This window comes from Marmota marmota, unplaced genomic scaffold (genome assembly GCF_001458135.2).
Source record: "Marmota marmota marmota unplaced genomic scaffold, marMar, whole genome shotgun sequence".
NCBI lineage: Eukaryota > Metazoa > Chordata > Mammalia > Rodentia > Sciuridae > Marmota > Marmota marmota.
In genome coordinates, this window is record NW_026000229.1 from 44,040,265 (window position 1) to 44,060,404 (window position 20,140).

Here is a 20,140-nt window from a genome sequence, read left to right on the forward strand (position 1 = left end):
AAGTGAAAAACAAATTTTGCTTACGGAGTCCTTTTCTGTAAAGAATGCAATTGGAAATGTCCAACTCTTAGAAATCCATCTGTTAGCTATGGGAGAGGAAAAAAATTCAGAGGAAAAGAATTGCCTTACTTTTTTCCAAAGTATACTTGTCATCGGTCTAAATGTCATTAGCACCAGGACAAATCTCTCCTGTTGATTTTTAAAAGACATCATAATAAGAAATGTGTGTCAAATCTGCTTCTTTGTCTAACTTTCCTGTGGTACCTATGCCCAAGGGAAATCACTGATGCATTCTAGATGACCCCAGGCCCAATTTAGAGGCATCTCAAGTCACTGTTGGCCCTCAGTGGAAAGTGCTCATCCACCTCCTTCACATGAAGTATCTGAAAATCCCAGGTCTATTAGGGACTTCAGAGTCATTTAATTTGTTCCACAACTATAGTAAAATGGGACATAGGATGGAAGAATGGCTGCACAAGTCTACATACATTTTCATGGGTCAAAAACTGTGGTGTGTGTGTCTGTGTGTGTGTGTATACATGCAGAAGATTGAACCCAAAGTCTCATGAATGCTAAACAAATACTGTACCACTGAGCTACTCTAAGCCCAAAACTCTTTATTTTTGAAAACTTGAAAGGCAGGAGATCCCTGTTGTCTTCAGCCCTGCAATCATAATTTAAGTGTGCAGCACCCAGAGGCTCTTCCTTCTTGTGGCTTCAAGTGCCATAAGTATCAACTCTGTGTCACAATCACAGCTACTCTCTGGTCCCCAGCTCACCTGAGCCCTCTTAGATTTGACTTACCTAAGGGGTCAGACCTTTCTTTGCAAATTAAAAACAAGTAGGTATTTTTCTAGAAGAGACTATCTCATTGCCATGTGGGTTTTTGCCGCAAATGATGCTCATGACCCAGAATTCACAGTTTCTTAAATTAGGCTCCGGCCTTTCAACTTGTTGTCCTGAAATACTTCCGTGTAGCTGTGAAATTAATGACATGAACAAAAAGGAGATTGCACAGCCTTCTCATCCAAGAGAACTCATTCTAGCACTTCCAAGAAGGAGGGATGGCTAGATTCAGTAAATTATAAACCACAGGAATGATAAGTTTGGCATTCAGGGTGAGGGAGGTTGTCTGGTCTTGTTTATGTTTTCCCTTTTTATTAGCAGTGTGTATACTTAAAAATTGAAAGAAACAGGAGAATAGGCTGTCTGGGCATGGCTTTTACAGTATTTTTCCTTCCATGCTGTGATGTGAGGGATATGGTAGGTGTAGGAGGTGGGGCTCCCTGCAGTCAGGGACTGCTGAAGGTCTTTCTGCCATCAGATGTTGTCACTCTTTCTTGAAGGGTGAGGGGTGGCCTGTTGGGCTCTTAGCCACTGACATTTGGGCCTACCTTTTTAGGAAACCAACAGCTGACTTGCCAGGTAAGACCGCATGGACACTGAATTTGGGACACTGGGGCTGTCAGATGCTACCCCTTCCTCCTTTTTTCTGAACTTCAGTAAAATTCTCTTATGATTTTGGTTTTTCACAGTATCCCAAAAGGCCTGCAAAATATGCAGGGAATGTGACAGCCCTGCCTGAAGGGCCTGGGCTGCCTTGCTTGAGTGCCCCACATTCATTTGAAGGCTTTCATAAGACAGGGGAAGTCTTTGGGGGGTTCCTTCATGCAGGTTTCTATAACCGGTGGCTCAGGCACCTTCGACTGTTGATTTTAGGCTCATATTACCCCAATATTGCCAGTAGAAAATCAAGGTGTCAAAACAACAATACTTCCTACTTTTGCAGCATTTTTATCCATGGGGAGCCTCAGGGAGTTAGAGGCATCTCTGCCCAGCTCAGGAAAAGCAGGCTTTGGCAGCTGCCTAGTTGAGGAGTGGAATGTCTGATCCAAATAAAAAGGGAGTGGTGTTGAAGAAGTAAGTTACGTGTCTTGCATTGGACTCTTTGGGGTTTCACACCAAATTACAGGGAGTCAGGGTGGCTGTGATGGACCTATTGAAATCCTGTTATTTTATTTGCTGGCTCTGCCCTCTAATTATGAACCTATCTGTGCCTGTGCCCCTCCTATCCTTAAAATAGGGTTTCTGAGTTCCACTGTACTACAATGAGGTCCCTTTTTTACTTTCATTGAGGAGGAAATATCTTCTTTGTTACCAGGTAGTTATAATCCAAGACCTGTTTGAAACATGTCCATCAGTGCTTCTGGTATCTGAGTGAGACAGTTATTGTACAGCCTTATCTGTCCACCCCTCATAAAAAGTAAAGTTGCTTGAGCGGGGTCTTGGTAGTTTGGCCAGAAAGGGGTGGTCCTCCAGCCTGAAATAAGTACAGGCATCCACTGGCTGGGTGAGGCAGCCTTGGTTAACATAGAATGGTGGACAACCAAGTTCTGAGCTTCAAGATTGTGATCCAAAATGAGGAGTCCACAGCAATCAGAGACTCCAGTGGGTTTGAAACACAAGTATGAATCCTTGTGGTGAGAGATTTTTTTTTCCTATGGAATCTGGAGCTGAGCCTCATGGAGCTAAAAGAGGGACTTGGAGGTGTCTTGAATAAAAAAGGCTGACTCTCTGGGGTTTCCATGTCATATCAAGGTAAGACTAGATTCTAGGAGTCAGTTTCTAAAAGCACTCATGCTAAAAATGCATTTTGGTCTGCCATTGAGGTGGGCCAAATATTTTACTAAGGATCCTAGCAACTTAACTGCACACTTGAGCAACTGAAAATTTAATGAATAGACAAAAATCCTTCTATAGCTCCATTTTTTTAACCCCATGCAGTATGTTCTCCCCCTCCCCCCACGGTACACTTTTTATTGAAATTATGATACAGTACTAATGGTAAGGAAAAACTTAGAGAAGGATAAAGCCCAATAGTTCTGCAGCCAACCAAGTAGCTATTTCATTTTTATAGGTTTCCTTATCATCTTTGTGTATATACATGGAATAATTGAAGGTATTTTGTATTCTGCTTTTTTCAGTGACATGTCATAAGCATTTTTCCATTTCCACATAGCCTCTGTAATTGCAGCCTTTAATGGTTGCAGAATAGAACATCCTAAAGAAGCCCCATAATTTACTAAAATCTCTTTTGGATTTTAGGTTCTTTTCAGGTTTTTGTTTTGTTGCACTCATTATAATGCTCTTATTGCAACTGTGTGCATATATTCCTGCTTCTCTTGAGTTATTCCCAGAAGTAGAATGACTCCAGCAGAGGTTATAGACTCCTTTATGGCTCTTTTTATATATTGCTATATTGCCTTGCAGAAGAGATGTACTCAGTGCCACCTTGCACAGGACCATATCAGCTAAACTGCAACTGCAACAGCATTTTCCCTCCGTTTGTGCAAATTTCATAGATGTGAAATGATATATCCAAGTTCCTTTAATTGTCAGTCCTTTCATTATGGAAAGAGATTAAGTTTTTTCCATATGTTTTAATTTTATTCTGATATGAATCATTCATATCTTTGCCTTCTGGTTTATTCGAGCCTTGGTGTTTTCCTACATTTCAATGAGATATTAACTCTTTGTCATAGCGATAGTCTTTCTGTAGCCTACTAAATGTTGGCGTTTCCATTGTTCTGAAGTTCAGTAATTTAGGCACAATCGTATTTCTTTTATTTCCTGTGAATGCACTTGTTATTTTAAAGCATGGATAAGTATTAGGTCTGTATGGAATATAGACTATTTTATTACAGGCTGGTTGTTCTGGAATTCAATTTTAAAATGAAATATTTAATTTTCTTATCCACGCAGAATCTATGTTCTTATCTTCTTATGTTTCCTGTAGCTCTTACTGAATGCTTTTCTGATTTGCTATCCACACATCAGAGACATGTGCCTAATAATACTAGCTTCCCATTGTTGTACTGAAAATCTGGTTTATCAAATGCTACATTTTCATATGGTCAAATCTGTTTAACAGCTGAATCCATACCAGAGTGAATTAATTTTGCTTCATGTCACTTCTTAAAACTCAGTTCTTCTTAGAATAAAAATTTATTACTGTTTATATTTCCAAATTAGTTTTAATCACAGTTGAATTCCAAAATACCCTATTTGAATTTTATTTAAAACTACAGTAAAGCTATAAGTGAAGTTTTAGAGAATAAGCATTTACAAATATTAATATCCTCTTTCAGTAACAAATATACCTTTTCATTTCATTGAATCAAATTTTATACAATAATGATTTTGGTTTCCTTTTAAAGACTCCTCTCACCTAAGTAAATACCTAAAAATCTGTTTTCTAGTAGTAGAAATCATGAGTGGAATCTTTCATTATTTCATTATTGTCACTTGCACGAAAAGACATGGAAACCTGGGCAATCTAAAGGGCTGCCATCATGTTCCGTCCATGTTATGTGACCTTGTAGAAGGACTTCCTTTCTTTGATGGCCAAAGAGTGGAACAGAAGTAGGATGAGAAAAGAGAATTATAGGACATGCATGCACATCCAGAAAATGACATCATAGCCTTCCTGTAAGACCTCCAAGAAACACAGCCCCTGAAGCTTGGTGGGTTATATTATATATAGCAAGGAACCTTCCTGGAGCCCTGGAATGTTTCTTAGAGCCTAGGACTCCTAAATGGAATTTAGTTTCTAGATCATAAAATGATACAGCTTAGCGATCTAACAAGTCTTGAAGCATTTATGTGGCTGGATAGAAGTTGAGTTACCCCCTCCTCAGTTGCTATATCTGGTTGACCTTACTGGGAGGCAGTGTCCTCTGGAAACTACAAAAAGAAACGTCAGTGTTAGAAATTAATCTTGAAATTACAGGTGAAATGATTGAATTAATGACCTAATGGAACATTTTTCCTCTGTGCATGGCATCAGGGACTTTTGCCAGTTTTTTCTTAACCAGCCCCTATCCTGTGAAGTTGTATCAAATGTTCTCCTTCTTCCAATAATGACAGACAAGATCACTCATAGCAGGGATAGGATCACCATCCCAGGAAAGTTTATATCTTAAGGTCTGGATCTCCTCACATGAATGGATGCATATAATCTTCCATGTATCTTTCCTAAAATATTATTCCATAGTTGGTCTTCAATAGTGAACAGTTACTAGAATTTGTAGTTAGCCTCAAGTTCAAATCCAAACTCCCTGCTTATATGCCAACCATAGGAAGTTTCTTAAATTGTCCACAACTAACTTTCCTATCTGCAAAATGGAGACAAAAGGACCACATCTTCCAATTATTCATTCATTCATTTAGGGAATATTTAATGTGCGTCTCCTATGTACCAGCCACTGATAAAAAATGCCATGTCCTCTGCTCTGTCAATGTCATGAAGCTGATATTCTAGGGCAAGAGAAGGTACATAGCTATCAAAAATAACATGAATTCATGTCAGCTACTAATAATGTCATGAGAAATAATAAAGCAGAAAATCATGATAGAGTAACTTTTTTTTTTTTACAAAGAGTGATCAGAGAAGAATTCTTTAATGAGATAGCTGAGCATGGAAATGAATAAAGGATGGAAACTAGTTATGAGATTATTGAGAGAAGAGCATCCTAGGCAGAGGGAAACACGTATGCAGAGGCCCTCTGGAAGGAGCATATTTGTCTACAATATAGAGGAAGACCAGTATGTCTGGAGCAGGAGTTATGGGGAGCATGAAACTTGTAGGTGAAGTCAGAGAAGTGTAAAGGAACCAGATCATGGAGGGTAACATTCAGCAAATTACAGCCAGCCAGCCAAATCCAGCTTACAGTCTGTTTACATACACTCTCCAGGTTAAGAATGGCTTTAAATTTCTAGAAGTGAGAGAGAACTATATTACAGTGATTGTATGTGGCCCACAGAGTCTAAAGTACTTGCTGCCTGGCCTCTTAAAGAACTTGCCAACTCCTCATGCAGGGTCTTAGGGAGAACTTTATTACTTCTAAGTGGCATTGGAAGCCACGAGGGGGTTTTGAGCAAGAAAGTAATGTGATGTGGTTGACAGGTTTAAAAGAGTGACTCTGGCTTCCCTGTTAGCTTGCATCATACCCAGAGGAAAGGCAGAGCAGGGAGCACAGTGGGAGGCCACTATGATTGTTCAGGTGAAACCTGAGATGACTACACTGGTAGCATCTGGGTACCAGCTGGTTAGACACAGAGCATATCTTGAAGATGGCATTAAAAGTTGCTTTGGATTGAGTGTGGGATATGAGTGCAAAGAGGAAGTAAAGGCAGACCTCAAAATTTTAGGTATATTCACCCCTCCTAATGTTGCCATGGAAACCAAAGGAGAAAATTATCCTTTCTACTCTGAGCTTGACTCCTCCATTAATCCACTATTTTTTAGTCTGAGTTCCTTTGATCATGACACCATCCTTTCAAAAACCTATCTGTGTCCCTTAGCCATTGAACAGAGATAGCCTACCCCACACTGCTGGACCAGTTGATCTTAGCACTGCATAACCTCACCACCCTACAACAGCTGTCGCCAGCTGCTTCCATTCACCAACCCCAGCGCTAACCAGTGAATGATCTGAGACTTCCCATGTGTGAATCATAGCTTCCACTCCCAGGCCCTCACCTGTGTGGGATCCTTTCTTCCCATCAGTTCATACCAGCAGTCTGTGGTGGTCTACCCTCCCAATGAAGCTCTTCCTGAGGGCACCCTTTTTACCTTCCGAGGCTGTTCTAGCCATATGATTTCTCTCTCTTAATGGGCACACTGTTTATATTTGTACTACAATTTTTTTTTACATCATTCTTATCTTTAATCCTACCAAACTACAGAAAAGGAGACATGGTAGCATATGATTTGGTGCCCTTGCTTTGTTGAGTCCCAACTCTGCACTTGAAACCTGTATGACTTTGAGCAAGTCACTTTACCTCTTTAAGCCACAGTTTGTATAGATGTAAAATGGAGATGATTACCATAGTCATTTTGCAGCATTAATTAAGAAGATAAAATGAGGTGATTCGTGGATACCACTTAGAACAGCCCTGTGTCTGCTTAAAGCTCATTAAGTCCCAGCTCTTTCAGCTTCTCTCACTCCATGAAGGAACTGAGGAAGTGGCTTCTGTCCTGTTCTTCCTGTGCTGTGTACATTCACTTTACACACAGTGGGCAAACGAACATAAAGAGCAGAGCCAGAAAAGCCCACGTTCGTATATCCCCCTGACGCATCAGCTTGATATATAAGGCAAGCTACTTACTCCCTTTTAGCATCATATTCCTGACATGTAAAGTGGGGGAGATCACTCCCACCTTGATGAGCTGTGGTAGTCTGTAAAGCACCTGATGTGCATCGCATGTTCTATGATAGCAATAGCATGCTGATGATCAAAGGCTCTGTAGGGAAAATTCCCTGGCTCTTACAGCACTGAAGAATGATTGTTCCATTAAAGGCAGTGGTTCTCAAAATGTCCCTGTTCCAGGGACATCAGTGTCATCCAGACCTTGTTAGAAATGGAAATTATCAGGCCCCATCCCTGTTTGTGGGAGCAAACACTGCAGAGTGGGGTCCAGATGATTCTAAGGACCACATAACCCAGGGTTAATAACAGGAAGTCTAATTTAGTTGGTTCAGTTTAAGACATAGGTCTGGTTTGGGAGTATGCGCCCACAATAAAAGCCTTCAGGAGCCTAAAAGGATCTAAGGACCAGCATCTCAGGACCATTGTCTTAGAGGAGGGAGGACCTGACATCTGAAGGCTCCAGGGTTCTGCACAGTGACTTCTCATTCAATCCCGGGGGTAGGGGGTATTTGAGTTCCTCTGCTTGTCTGGTAGCACCATAAGGAGGGTCCTGAGGACTCAGAGAAGTTTCCAGTAGTACCAGAGAAAGAGAGGAACTCAAGTTCTTCAGAGCTGCTTTTTGGGGTCAACAACTCTTGACTTCTTATGATTAAAGAGCTAATAGGAACACAGAAGAATGGGAGGACCACGTAACCCAGGATTAATAACAGGAAATGTAATTTAGTTGGTTCGGTTTAAGACATAGGTCTGGTTTGAGAGTATGCGCCCACAATATAAGCCTTCGGGAACCTATAAGGATACATCAGTTAACTTGTAAGAATATAAGCGTGTGGGGACAATTTTGCTTAGACTGACAAGATGTGAAAATTATTTAGTATGTCTAATTTTAATGTAAGGTGTTGACACATTTGTAAATACAGAAACTGAAGTTATTGCAAATGATTTCAAGAAACTTGGAAATACTGTGAAGAGCACTGAAATTCCTACAAAGTATTAAAGTCTGAAGAACATTTTAAATATCTCCATTGCTGTGGGGAAAAAAAAAGCACAGCTGCTTTTATATTTAGTTATCAGCTTTTTTGGAACATGGTACCACGTTTATCTTTTTTCTCCTCTTTAGGCTCATTGTATGACATGAAAAATCATCTCTTTGACAGAGTGATTCTGCTAATCCACGTAGAGTTGAAATAGAATTACTCAAGGACTTAGCCAGACATCCACCATGTCTCCCTGCTGTCTGATTCCCCTCCTCCACAATGCTCATTATTGTGACTGGAGGGAACCCTCCAGACAGGACAGCATCTCCAACAGCCAGGCTTCTAGGCTGCAGAACTAAATAAAGGGGCTGCAGAAAAGATGGCCTTGGCCTATAAAAAGACAGTGTTGAAATTTCTGTTGATAATTTTTGTCTCCGGCTTTGGATTCTCTGTGTAAGTTTGGGGAAGGCAGAGCCCTCCTAAAAGGGTTGTCTGATCAAAAACTTTGGACTGGGTCAGGTTGGCCAGAGAGGTAAGAGATGAGAAGTGTAATGGCAAAATATTCTAGATTTTCCTGCGGATTTCGGCTTTCCAAGCTGCCTAGTTAGCTGTAATTAGAATAAATTATAGTTTTGTCTCATATACTATTCAGTTCAGGATAACTACGAGTGAGTCAGATTAAAAGAGAAAGTAAGAAACAGACACCAATGGCTTTTTCTTTTTCTCACCTCTCTTCACTCTTTGGGAGCCACTGAGCACATGTCTACAGTGGAGCTGCCTGGTGATGCAGAGAAGGCACTCAGACGCATCAACCAGAGTGTCCGTTTCTGCTTAACTAGTTACCTTTTAAAGTCCTGGATTTCAGAGCCATCCCTCGTTGGTGATATCTGTTTAAAAGGACCCATTTAAGTGAGTGGGTAGAAGGCACAGGTGCCTGGAAGGGAAAAAAGACTGCAAGATGCAGAATGTGCGTGCATGAGTGAGCTCCTGCCAGCCAGCCACTCTCCTGTCACTAGGCTGTAGTCACATCACATTTGTTTCTCTCTCTCACTCTGAAGGCTTCTGAGAAGTTTCTAAGAAAGGTATGTAGCACCTCTCTCATTCCTGTGCTTCTCTGGTAGAACAGCTCTGGGTATCTGCTGATCCTGGGCTGAGGCCATTTCTGAGAAGAGGTGTGGTCCCTGTGTTCTTTCCCAAGGATGTTGCATGGCTGTGGTCACAAGCCTTCTTCCACCCATCAGCCCGACACATGCTTCTGGAATGAACTCCTTGGGAGCCCTTGTAATAAGTCTTTTTCTCGGAGTCTCTCTCTCTCAAAATTTTTGTGTTGCTTTGCTGTCAGAGAAGCCACATCTGGTCCATGCTGATATTTTCCTCCTCATTCCCACAGGCAGCACAAGGGGGTGGCCACAGGACCCTGCTCTATGGTCATGCAATCCTCCTGAGGCACTCTTTCAGCGGAATGGTAAGCTCATCTGTTTGTCGGCTTTCACCACTCAAGGAGGAGGGAAAAGATGAAGGGAAGAAACCAGTTACTCCAAATTAACATTAGGAACAAGTTGATATATAAACAACTATAGTACATTATTGTCTTCCTCAATTTTTTGATTATGTTTTGTGTTTTCTTAATATCTGATACATACCCGCTCCATAAGGAAGACAGACATGTGTTATTGTTGTTTTCTTCACTGAGCCCAATCCAACCAAGTACACTGCCTGATCATACAGATAAATAATTGTTGAATTAATGACTGATCAAATGAACCATGTAGTAACTAAGTTCTTGAGTATACGAGGATAACCAGCATAGAAGAAAAACCAGTTGGATGGATTTCTATGACATTTTCCCTCTTTTACTGAGCTAAAAGAAATGGGATGATGTTCAAGGCCTTCAATTCTGGAAGAAATTGAAGGTATTATGTTAATCCAGAGGAAGAAGGAAGATAAGGGAAAAGGCAGCCCATCACAGAGAGCTGGTCAGGATATAACTAATCAGGGATTTAGAACCCAAATACCCAGAATGGAGATAACTTGGTGTTACTTGGGAAAAAACTTGCAAATTTTTAATAAATATGACTTTTGAAGTATAGCTATTATAGATCTCTTGCAGGAATGGTTAAGAATATTATGATCTCAATCAGGTATAATATGGGCCAACTCCAATAACATTTACTCTCAGTTCCTGAGTGTATTATGCTCACTTGCTAGCAAGATAAGGGAGATTTGTCTTCTTTCTCTAGCCCTAGTGAAAAGCTGACACATTAATTCAAGACTTTATTTCACACATTTCCACCTGCAGCATGATGCAAAGCTCAACTCAAAGCTTGAACTATGCAGTTGTCACAGGATCAGCAACTGCCTCTTAAATAATTTATTTATTGCTGCATTCTTTTTTTCTGGGCACTGGTAAGAAGTTGACCTGAACATCCATTTGTCCTTCTGGCAAAGCTGAAACAAACAAACAAAAAATAGCCATTGTAGCTGGAGACCTTTTAATAGTAGGGAAATTTACCCTGCTGTCTCTAGCATTGAAAGGTGATTGCTCTTTTAGAATCTATTCTTATTCATAGGGTTAAATAAAAACCTAACACCTCTCTTTTTCCTACCTAAATAGGTTTAGCAAACTTCAAACTACACATTTATCATGGCTTCAAAAACTCAAGCTAAAACGCTGGTAGGGAAAGGAAGACTTATACTATTTATCATTAAGTTTACTCCTTTAAAAAAAAATTCCACTCACAGTTAACACAGGCTCTGCACTGGTAGTTCCTTTGAAGATTAGTTCTGGGAATAAAGCTTGTGAAATATGACTCTGTACATTGCAATGATTTTCCACCTTTTTGTAGCAAACTAGAAGTATAGTGCAGGAAGCACGTCCCTAGTGAGCATCTACCTCCTGCACCATTTCCAAGGTGTGTTGCTGTGCCACCATGAGGAAGGCAGGAAATGGCCATGGCTTCCTTTCCTTTAATAAGCTACTTTAAAAATCATCTTTCAACTTTTATCTGTACATGTTTATAATCAGAAAAAAAGTGTAAATGTTGTTTTGAGAAATTTTTAAACTCATAGAAAATTTGACAAACTGAAAAATAAATAAAAGAAGGGAATTGTATGTGGTTCCCACTCCCCAACCCCCACTATCTAAACACAACTTTCATTAACCTGATGTAATTTCCTTTTAGTCTAGTTGTAAACATTTAAATTTTGTACACATTAACTATATAAAGTATAATTTTGTATATGACTTTGTAGCTCAGGGTATTGTAAACAAAGTTCCATGCTTTTACACATTCTTGATAAATACTATTAACAACATAATATTCCATAAAATTGAAGTACTACAGTTTATCTAACTTTCCATTATTCTTGATCATTTATGTTCCATTTATGTTGTTCCCAATTTAAAATTTCCAGCATTTCATTGAACTAAAACATATTTCAAATTTATTTCTGTAACATAGTTCTGTATGTTAATCAAGAGAGCATCAAATAACAGCCTCTTTGAGGCTTTAAATTTATTATAGAAGTATTTCCCCAAAGCATTGTACCATTTAACCTTCCAACAGGCAAGATAGATGAGCCCATTTCTCAGGAGCTAGCTAATGATGGGGTACCAAGACCCTATAGAAGAGTCTGACTTCACTAGCATCTGCTCTTGTTTTGCAGTATCTAACTTGTTTGACGACATCAAGATCCCAGACAGATAAGCTTGCCTTTGATGTAGGTCTACAGGAGCAAGCCACAGGTAAGTCACCATCCCTGAGCTCCTGCCCTGTGGGGTTTTATACTAAAAGCTTTCACTTACTCACTTGGGATTCCAAACCAATCAGGTCAAGAAACAGGTTTGGAAAAATTTTAGAAAATGAAGCACTAAAGAAAGAATATGTGAGGGGCTGGGGTTATAGCTCAGGGGTAGAGTACTTGTCTCACACAGGTGAGTCACTGGACTTGATCCTTTGCACCAAATAAAAATAAAGAATGTGTGAAGTGTATGGAAACATAGAAACTAAGCGTGAAGAAGAAAATAAGGCTTTAACCACAAGTGCTTTGAGTCTCAGAGAAAAACTAGTCTTTAGGGTTTGATACTTAAAGTAAGAGCTATCATTCCTGATAAGAACCAATGTAACTGAATAACTGCTAAGAAAAAAATAAAGGCAGCATAATAACAGTTTACGTAATAAAGGATAACGTCCAGGTTAAAGGGGCAGGCCCTTTTATTCTGCAGTGACCAAGCTATTTCTAAAGCAGTTTTCCAGCTGTTAGTCAGCCAATTCTGCCGTTCCAGTGTGTTCCCTTTAGTATCTTTTACTTCATATTTTTCTTTAAATTTACTTTCCCACTTAAAATTTTATAGGCCAAAATTTTATTATTCCTTTAAGTAGAAAACCAGTGTTGCTCACCATAAAAGTAAATACAGTGAAAAGAAAAACATAAATAATTGAGATGTGACAAATATTAGAAAAGTGTTAGTTTCACTAGTTCTACATTGATTTTTTTTTCAGATAGAACTAGTTTAAAAGAGAATAGAGTAGTAAAAAGAAAATTATCATATGATTCAATTCCATTCCATTTGTCTTTTAATAATGGTATATATCATAAATTTGGGGATTCTCTGGCTTTTTCTTTTTTTTTCCTGAAGCAATCAAAAATATTGATAGTCAAAATGTAGCTTCTAAGTAAGGTGGTGACCAGGATGATACTGCAGAGGAACAGCTAACCTAGGGGTATAATGTGCTCTCTATGGCTGGGAATATTCATAGCCGATCTCACCATCTGTCAAGGTCAGTATGGAATTCCTGCTCCATTTAGAGGTTAGGTTATTGCTAACCAGGATTCTCAGTTGCAAACAGAAACTGATTCGGGTTAACTCGAACCAAATAAGAATTTATTCAGATATATAGAATATTTGGTAGAACAATCACTAAAGCTGGAACTCCCGACTTGGAAATTGGAATGCCAGAAAAGGACAGGCCAGGGAAGAACCACAGCAGAGGGCAAACTCTAAGTACGTCTAATTTGAATACAGTCTTGAATATCATGACATTTTCCCAAAATAGGGAGGGGCTTCCCATGTTGGGTAGCCAAAGAAGGACAAAAGTCTGTGTTGTTACTCTAACATTGGGCCAGCTTATAAAGGATACACATTGTTTCACTTCATAGGTTGTCAAAAAAAAAAAAAACCCTAATATCTAAACCATCTTTAGCTATTGTTTCTGTGTATTGGCACAGTGGGGTCCTAAGAGTGCCCTAGGAGAGCACCTTTCTCCCTATCCCCTCTTCTCCTTTTTGAACAAAGCAGAAGACTAGGCTGCTTCTTCCCATTATGAGTTTTTTTTTTCCCCTTGAACATAAGATTATATTTGAATTTTTATTTGGTGTTTCTTTATTTTCACCTAAAGTGTTTTTCTTAAAATATAATTTCCTCTAAGGTGTTGTCAACTGTTGCTGAAAATTGCCAAATGAGTGAAGTGCCTCTCTCTGAATATGAGTTGGCCTCTCTATATAAACCCACTGTCAATCTTGGAGCTTATAATTGGAAAAGTCATATATGGTCATTCTATTTACATCAGTAAAATGACTTTATACTTCATGAAAGTTGGGAAGAAATTGAAAAATAACACTTTCTAGTTATGTGATCAGGGATTCTGTATTAACTACTAGAGCCTTCAATAAAAATGGAGGAAAAAAAATAACAGCAGAGAATATTACTCTTTTGGGTACTTTTTTCAGAGTTCCTGAAATCAGACTTGGTGGGAATTGTGACAGACTAGGCAAACATGTGATCAAGATTATGTCAAGATCAAGTCAGCTGATGAGATGTGGCAAGAAACAGGGGTTCTTAGCTGGGTCTTTGTGAAAATTTTAGGCCTAAAGTAGTTTACTTTTATTTCACCTGGCTCTCCACAACCCATTTCATATTCTCTTTAAATAAGGGTGGCCTGGTATTTGTGAAGAAGAAAGAGAAGCACATGCAGCCATGACAGGGATCTCCTCATCATAGGAGGAGACTCATGTGCAATCCAACAGGGTGGGATCCTGGTTTCTGACTGGATGATCCTATGAATGCACTTTAGACAGAGAAAAGTCTTCAGAGTTGTGAATAAGTAGACTGCTTATTGTTTGAGGGGAATCTCCAGGAAAATGTGAGAGGAGAAAGTTTGGGGGATGGGGATGGAGGTTTGAACATTTTGGAAGCTCTTATCCCACTACACACTGGGTAATTAATTCCAAACAGAACTGATGATAAATTTACCCTTGATTTTACTTAATTCTTCCTGTTCTCCTGTTAAAGTGTTTTATTATTATTGTTTTATTCTTTTAAGGATTTAGTCATAACTTTAGAATCTAGACTTGGAAAGAAATCTGTTTTTAAAAATATATATATCACACACACTTAAAGTGCTGGTATGTATTCTAGGGCCAGTGATGGGCTCATCCTCTTGATTCAAGGAACAGCTCTCTCCCTGAGTTCCAGAGCACTCTTCCCTTCACAAGCATGCCTGCTCAGGGCTTACCTCATGCCTGATGCCCTCCCATGGTCCACAGAGTACATAAAGGATACACATCATTTTCCCCTTCAAATATCCCATGAGTTTAAACTTAAAGTAATACCTATGCATAGTTTAAAGAGAGAAATTGAAGCTTATCATAAACATCAGTCTCCTACCCTCCTGAGCTCCCTGCTCTGAACTGTTCATATCTGGGGTACCTACTTTCAGCTCCTTCAGTATTATTCCCATTTTTGATAGATGTGTATACACTGCTATTTTATTATTCTTTTTAGATTAGGTGTTATCTATTGATGTTCTGATAAAAATTAACTCATATTCATTCTATTCTTCTCTATCGTCTCTCTCCACACTCCCAATGTATTTACATCTATTTTTATCTAATGAACAAATCCACGTTAACCCTTTACATTGTCATATTTGTCACTTTTATTTGAAATAAGCCACGTAATATGCTAAGATCATGTTTATTTTATTTTACTAATTTTTGATTTACCAGTAGTCAGTTGCCTATTTGTCAAGTTTTGGTTACCCAGTCATTTTTTTCATTTCCAAATGTTCCCACAGAACTGAAACTCTCCCCTCATTAAACTCAATTATATTATCCCTCTGTCAGTTTCATCTTCTTAGAAATATCCACCATCATTCAGGGCCTTCCCTTTGCCTCTTTCTATGTTTCCTGAATCTTGTGGGTTTTTCCTTTCTTGGCTGACCACTTCACCTTGGTGAAGCATGCTGCTCAGTAGCTTTTATAGCAAAGGTCCGTTGGGGAGATAATTGTTGTCCGAACATTTCTTAATTATAACTTCATAAGCACTTCATAGTTTAGTTTAATTTTGTGCATTGGAGAAAAAATTTCTCCTCATCTTCCTGAAGGCTTTCTTCTAGCTTAAGGTCTGGCTGTTGAGAAGTCTACATTCTGATTCCTGATGCTTGGTATGTAACTATTTTTTTCTTTCCTCAATGCTTAGATCTTTTCACCCTGGTGTTAGTAATTGCACAGTGTGTCTTGTTCCTGTTTCACAGGAATGGACCTTGGTGTAGGTCTCTATTCTTCATTACATGAGAGACTTCATAGGTCCTTTCAATTTGTTTGGAAATGATTATCTTTCAGCAATGGAAAAATTTTAATAATAATATTTCTTTGTTACTTTCCTCTGTTCTTGCTTTCTGAAATTCCTCTAGATGGATTTTCTAATTCTCTTTTTGCTCCTATTTCTAATCTGTTTTTCTTTCTGGAAGAATTTTTCCACTTGTAATCCTTTTTTTTTTTTCCTATTTTCTTTTTTTCAGGATCGAAGGGTATTTTATTTTTCTCTAAAGGGGTTCTTCAGAGAAAAGCAGAGCTTTCCTCTTACCTCTCTGATATTATTAATTGTAAGATTTTATAAAGTTCTTTTTTTTCTTTATTTCCTCCAGCCTTGCCCCCTTTCTGCTTTGTTCCTGTCATTTTGTATTGGGGACTTGGCTCAGGTTTCTGGTGATCCGTGATCTTCCCTCCTGTTCAGGTAAAGACAGCAGAAGTTGCCTGGAAGCCGACTGTGGCTTGACATCTTCTGAGCCTCGCTCTTGTAGTGTGGCAGAGACCTGGGCCTTTTGTGGGAGATCCTCGGCCCACAGTATTTTTTATCTTAAATAGTTTGGCTACCCTNAAAAAAAAAACTTTTCTAATGTTTTAATAGTATTTCATAAAAGGTGGGGGGCAAAGATAAAAGTGTCTAAGTGTGTAGTATACCAGTGAAATAAATTCTTGGATTTAAAAGGGAAAGCGTTTTTCTATATGCTTTGAAAACACTCTAACTTCTATGACGCCTGATCTCCAATACTCTTTGCCACACCTTGTCATTCTGGACATGAAAGATAGGTGTAATCAAGGAATATGTGAGGCCAGCTGGAATGGTTACAGGTTAATGGAAATTTAAGTCTGAGGTAGGGGAAGAGAGAGTTTGAGGGTTGTTATCAGGAGGAAGGAGAGTGAGGGACAGAATGAGAGACCCTGCCCTCCAGGAAGCAACAACTAACTCAGGAGCCTTCACATAGGAGAAGCCTGTTGGTGGACCATACATCCTGCTTCCAAACAAAGGTCAGAGGGAGAGAAGGTTCGAATTGGCGATGACCTAATCCTCGTCAGTGTGTCCTCTGAAAGATACCTCGTAAGTACCTCGTTCAACAGCTGCTTTTCAATTCCGGAATTTTTCCCTTTAGGAGTAGAAAGCCAAGGAAAATTGATCCTCAGCATGTTGAGCAGGATAAGATGCCTCTTCACATTACACTTGGGAAATGGAAACTTCTCTCCCATACCAGGTGCTCGTGGGGCCTGGAACTCAGCTGTTAGTTACCCTTTGAGTTTCTAGTGTTATGTCCAGCAAACTCTGCCAACATGTCCCAGGCATTATTCACACATGAGTTAACGTGACATGAGTTAACGTGGCTATGATTTTACCACATGGTTTAGCTTTTGCCCAGTAGAGAACAAATCAAAAAGAATGTCATACAGGAAAATAGCATTCGTTGGAGAAAGAATGAAAATTTAAAATGTGTTAGAGCCCGGGGTGCTGCAGAAGTGGAAGATGCAGGTGAGATCTCGCAGCTGGGGATGAGAACCAGGCAGACATCGCTGACACCAGCCCCCTTGTGGAGGATGGGGATGCCTAAAGAGAAGTTTTAAGCTTCTCAACAGTTTTTCATAGTCAACCCTATCAGATTTCGCTTTGCCTTGTCCACATGCCGGAGTTCTTTTTCCCATCTGTGAGTTTCCTTATCCTACAGAGAATAGACATTTTGTGACTTCGTGTTGAATCAGGGATCCAGCTGAGGGGATAAAGTCAACTTGTCTGCCACCTCTGAGGCTGAATACTTCCTCTTCCCCAAAGAAAGTATCCCACTTTGAAGCTGCTTCTAGATTGGGTGGAGAAATTTCCTACAGGCTATGTAGAAAAAAACAGATAACAGACAGGCTGTTTAATTTAATCCTTGAAATTGTAGGTGAGCTACTCTGACAGGACTAGACTGGTGATTTAAAGAGTGTTTCATTTCTGTTTCTGCTGCAGCATCTCTCGATATCAAATGGTAACATACAAGTGGATGCCTCCTTCATGCAAACACTCTGGAATGTACATCCTACGTGCTCAGGAAGTAGCATCGAAGAAGGTGTGCTTTTTTTGTGTATGCAGTCAGCTCTGAGCCTGCCAATCTCTCTTGTGTGCATATATTGACATTTTTTATTTCCCAGCTCCCACCAGAATGTCTTCGTATACAGGTAGCATGGTTTTAGTTCACATAAATTTATTTATCTGATATCTGTATGGATTTTTTTCTTTCCTTCTGATTACATGAGCATCCCGACTTTATTTTTCAATCCACCATTAGCTTAGCACTGTATGCATTCAGACTTGAATCACCACATCTTCATTTTTATATATGGTTATGAGTTACAGGTAGACAGACCTCAGCAACTTCTATTTTAGAAGTGATCTTTTGCCAAGAAGGTGATACTTTACAACTTCCTCTGCAGTAAAACTGTTTTTGGTTATTTGCTTTAACTTATGGAAGACCATTTAAAAATCAGTGAATATTTCTCAGTATGTTATTTTTTCCTTGGAAATAACATCATATCACTTTGCTCTCGTATCCTACTTTCCTGAGCCAGGCAGTCAATGTACCTTGCAGGTTATGTAATAAACATACTAGCCTTGGCTCACTTGTAGTTAATACCAGAGCTGAGCAGAATAATAAAATGTGAATGACCTGTGGGTTATTGCATTTCATTCTGGCACTTTACAGCAAGATCAGAATATTTAAAAATAGTTATATCACAGACTTTAACCCTATTTTTCTTCCTTAGCCTACTAAGTTTCAAACTGGGAGTGCCCATCAGTGCTGTGTTTGAAAATAGAAAAATAAGAGTTGTCAAGGTGATACCCCAGTTTTAGATGGCATCATAGCTAAGCTGCATAACTGGGAAATGACAAGTTCTTAACTCTTTGGAAACATGTGGAAAACAGTGAAAAGGCAGGGTGCATTCAGCCCCCTTTCTGGATGCTGGAGTTAACCCACCAACTTAAGTCTATTCTCAACCTTCCTTTTCCAGTCAGGAGAAACCCCAGGTTTCAATCTTCCCCTGCAAAGTTTTGACTCAATCCTATGTTAAGTTTTTCATTATCAGTATAGGAATAAAATTCTCTCAGTCTCAACAGAGGGCTTATAGAGATTAATGAAGCAGCATTTGCAAATCATGTCAAAAAGGTCCTCATAGAAGTGTTGAGTGCCTTTGTGGTGAGGTAATCTGGGTAGCTCATCACTTGTGCCATTCAGCTCTGCAGAAAATGCCCTTGGAGCATCCACTACTGAGAAATGCCCTTCATCCCTCAGGAGCGTTAGCAATCCTCCTCATTATGTGTCTTTCCTGACGGTGGTACCATGTTTTAGTTAAGAAAACCTAAACCAGCTCTTGCAGTTTTCTCTGGTGAATAGGGCTGATTGAAGGAGCCCACAAACTGTTAATGATGAACTCCTAAAAGGGAGTGGCCTCACCCTCAGGAGATGAGGGAGGGTTTAATCAAGAACTTGATCCCTGAGAGAGCTAATTTTCTAAATAAAATTAATTAAGAATTCCCTTATGAATTATTTTTAATGCAAAAACATATAGCTGGAAATATTAGTACAACAAGATATAGGAATATTGGAAAAAGTCTTCTGTATATTTTTTTAAAGTTCAAAGAAATCCTTGCCTAGATTAAAACAAAAAACCCTGAGCTGACAAGTATTACACTGTCACTGTACCAGATGCACTGATAACACCCTTTTCCCCCAACCTCTGGCATGATTTCTCATTACTGTAATCCAGCACCCAAAATAGTTCATGACAGCCCCCCCCAAGTGATCTAATTATATGACTTAAAATTCTGAATCAGACATTGAGCATATTAAGTCCATGTGTCTCCTGAGAACAGAGTAGCCTGGAGAATTGGGTGGTAGGGGGTGTTGTATTTTTAATTCAGGGGAATAACAAACCCTTCTTTTTTTCTTTTTTGTGCAAAGCATGCTCAGACTGGGGACTCGCTCCTGCTTGTATGTCCTTTGAATTAAGGCTCAGAATTTATTTGAAGACTACTGGGTGATCATGTCCTTGAAGTTCATTGTTTCCTTTTAGTATCTGAGCTCCATAATTATTGTGATTCCTTTATTCTGAAAACTTAGTCCTCTTGATAGCACCATCCACATTTGTCCACCACAGATGCTAGAGAGTACTTCTGCTTCTGCCTTTGTGCTTGAGGAGTACCATCCAGATTTGATCTACATTTGTTAAACATATTTCTCAAGACAGCTCTTTACAGCAGTTTGCTGTCCCCCTTCACAGCACCTTTCTTTCTTTCCAAGGACTGTGATTTGGATTTTACCACAAAGCTTAGACATTGAGATTGAACGAATTTATCTGGGAAT

At 39.3% G+C, this 20,140-nt stretch overlaps 1 protein-coding gene across 1 annotated transcript in view; it reads left to right on the forward strand.

Moving 5' to 3' along the window:
* The window catches only part of Ryr3 (ryanodine receptor 3), a 356,005-nt gene that overhangs the window by 55,394 nt on the left and 280,471 nt on the right, over positions 1–20,140 (forward strand). Inside the window, exons 4-7 of the mRNA XM_015480130.2 lie at positions 9,580–9,654; positions 11,856–11,934; positions 16,739–16,851; positions 17,749–17,848. Of these exons, the coding sequence (XP_015335616.2) occupies positions 9,580–9,654; positions 11,856–11,934; positions 16,739–16,851; positions 17,749–17,848 (367 nt within the window). The remainder of the gene's footprint in view (positions 1–9,579; positions 9,655–11,855; positions 11,935–16,738; positions 16,852–17,748; positions 17,849–20,140) is intronic.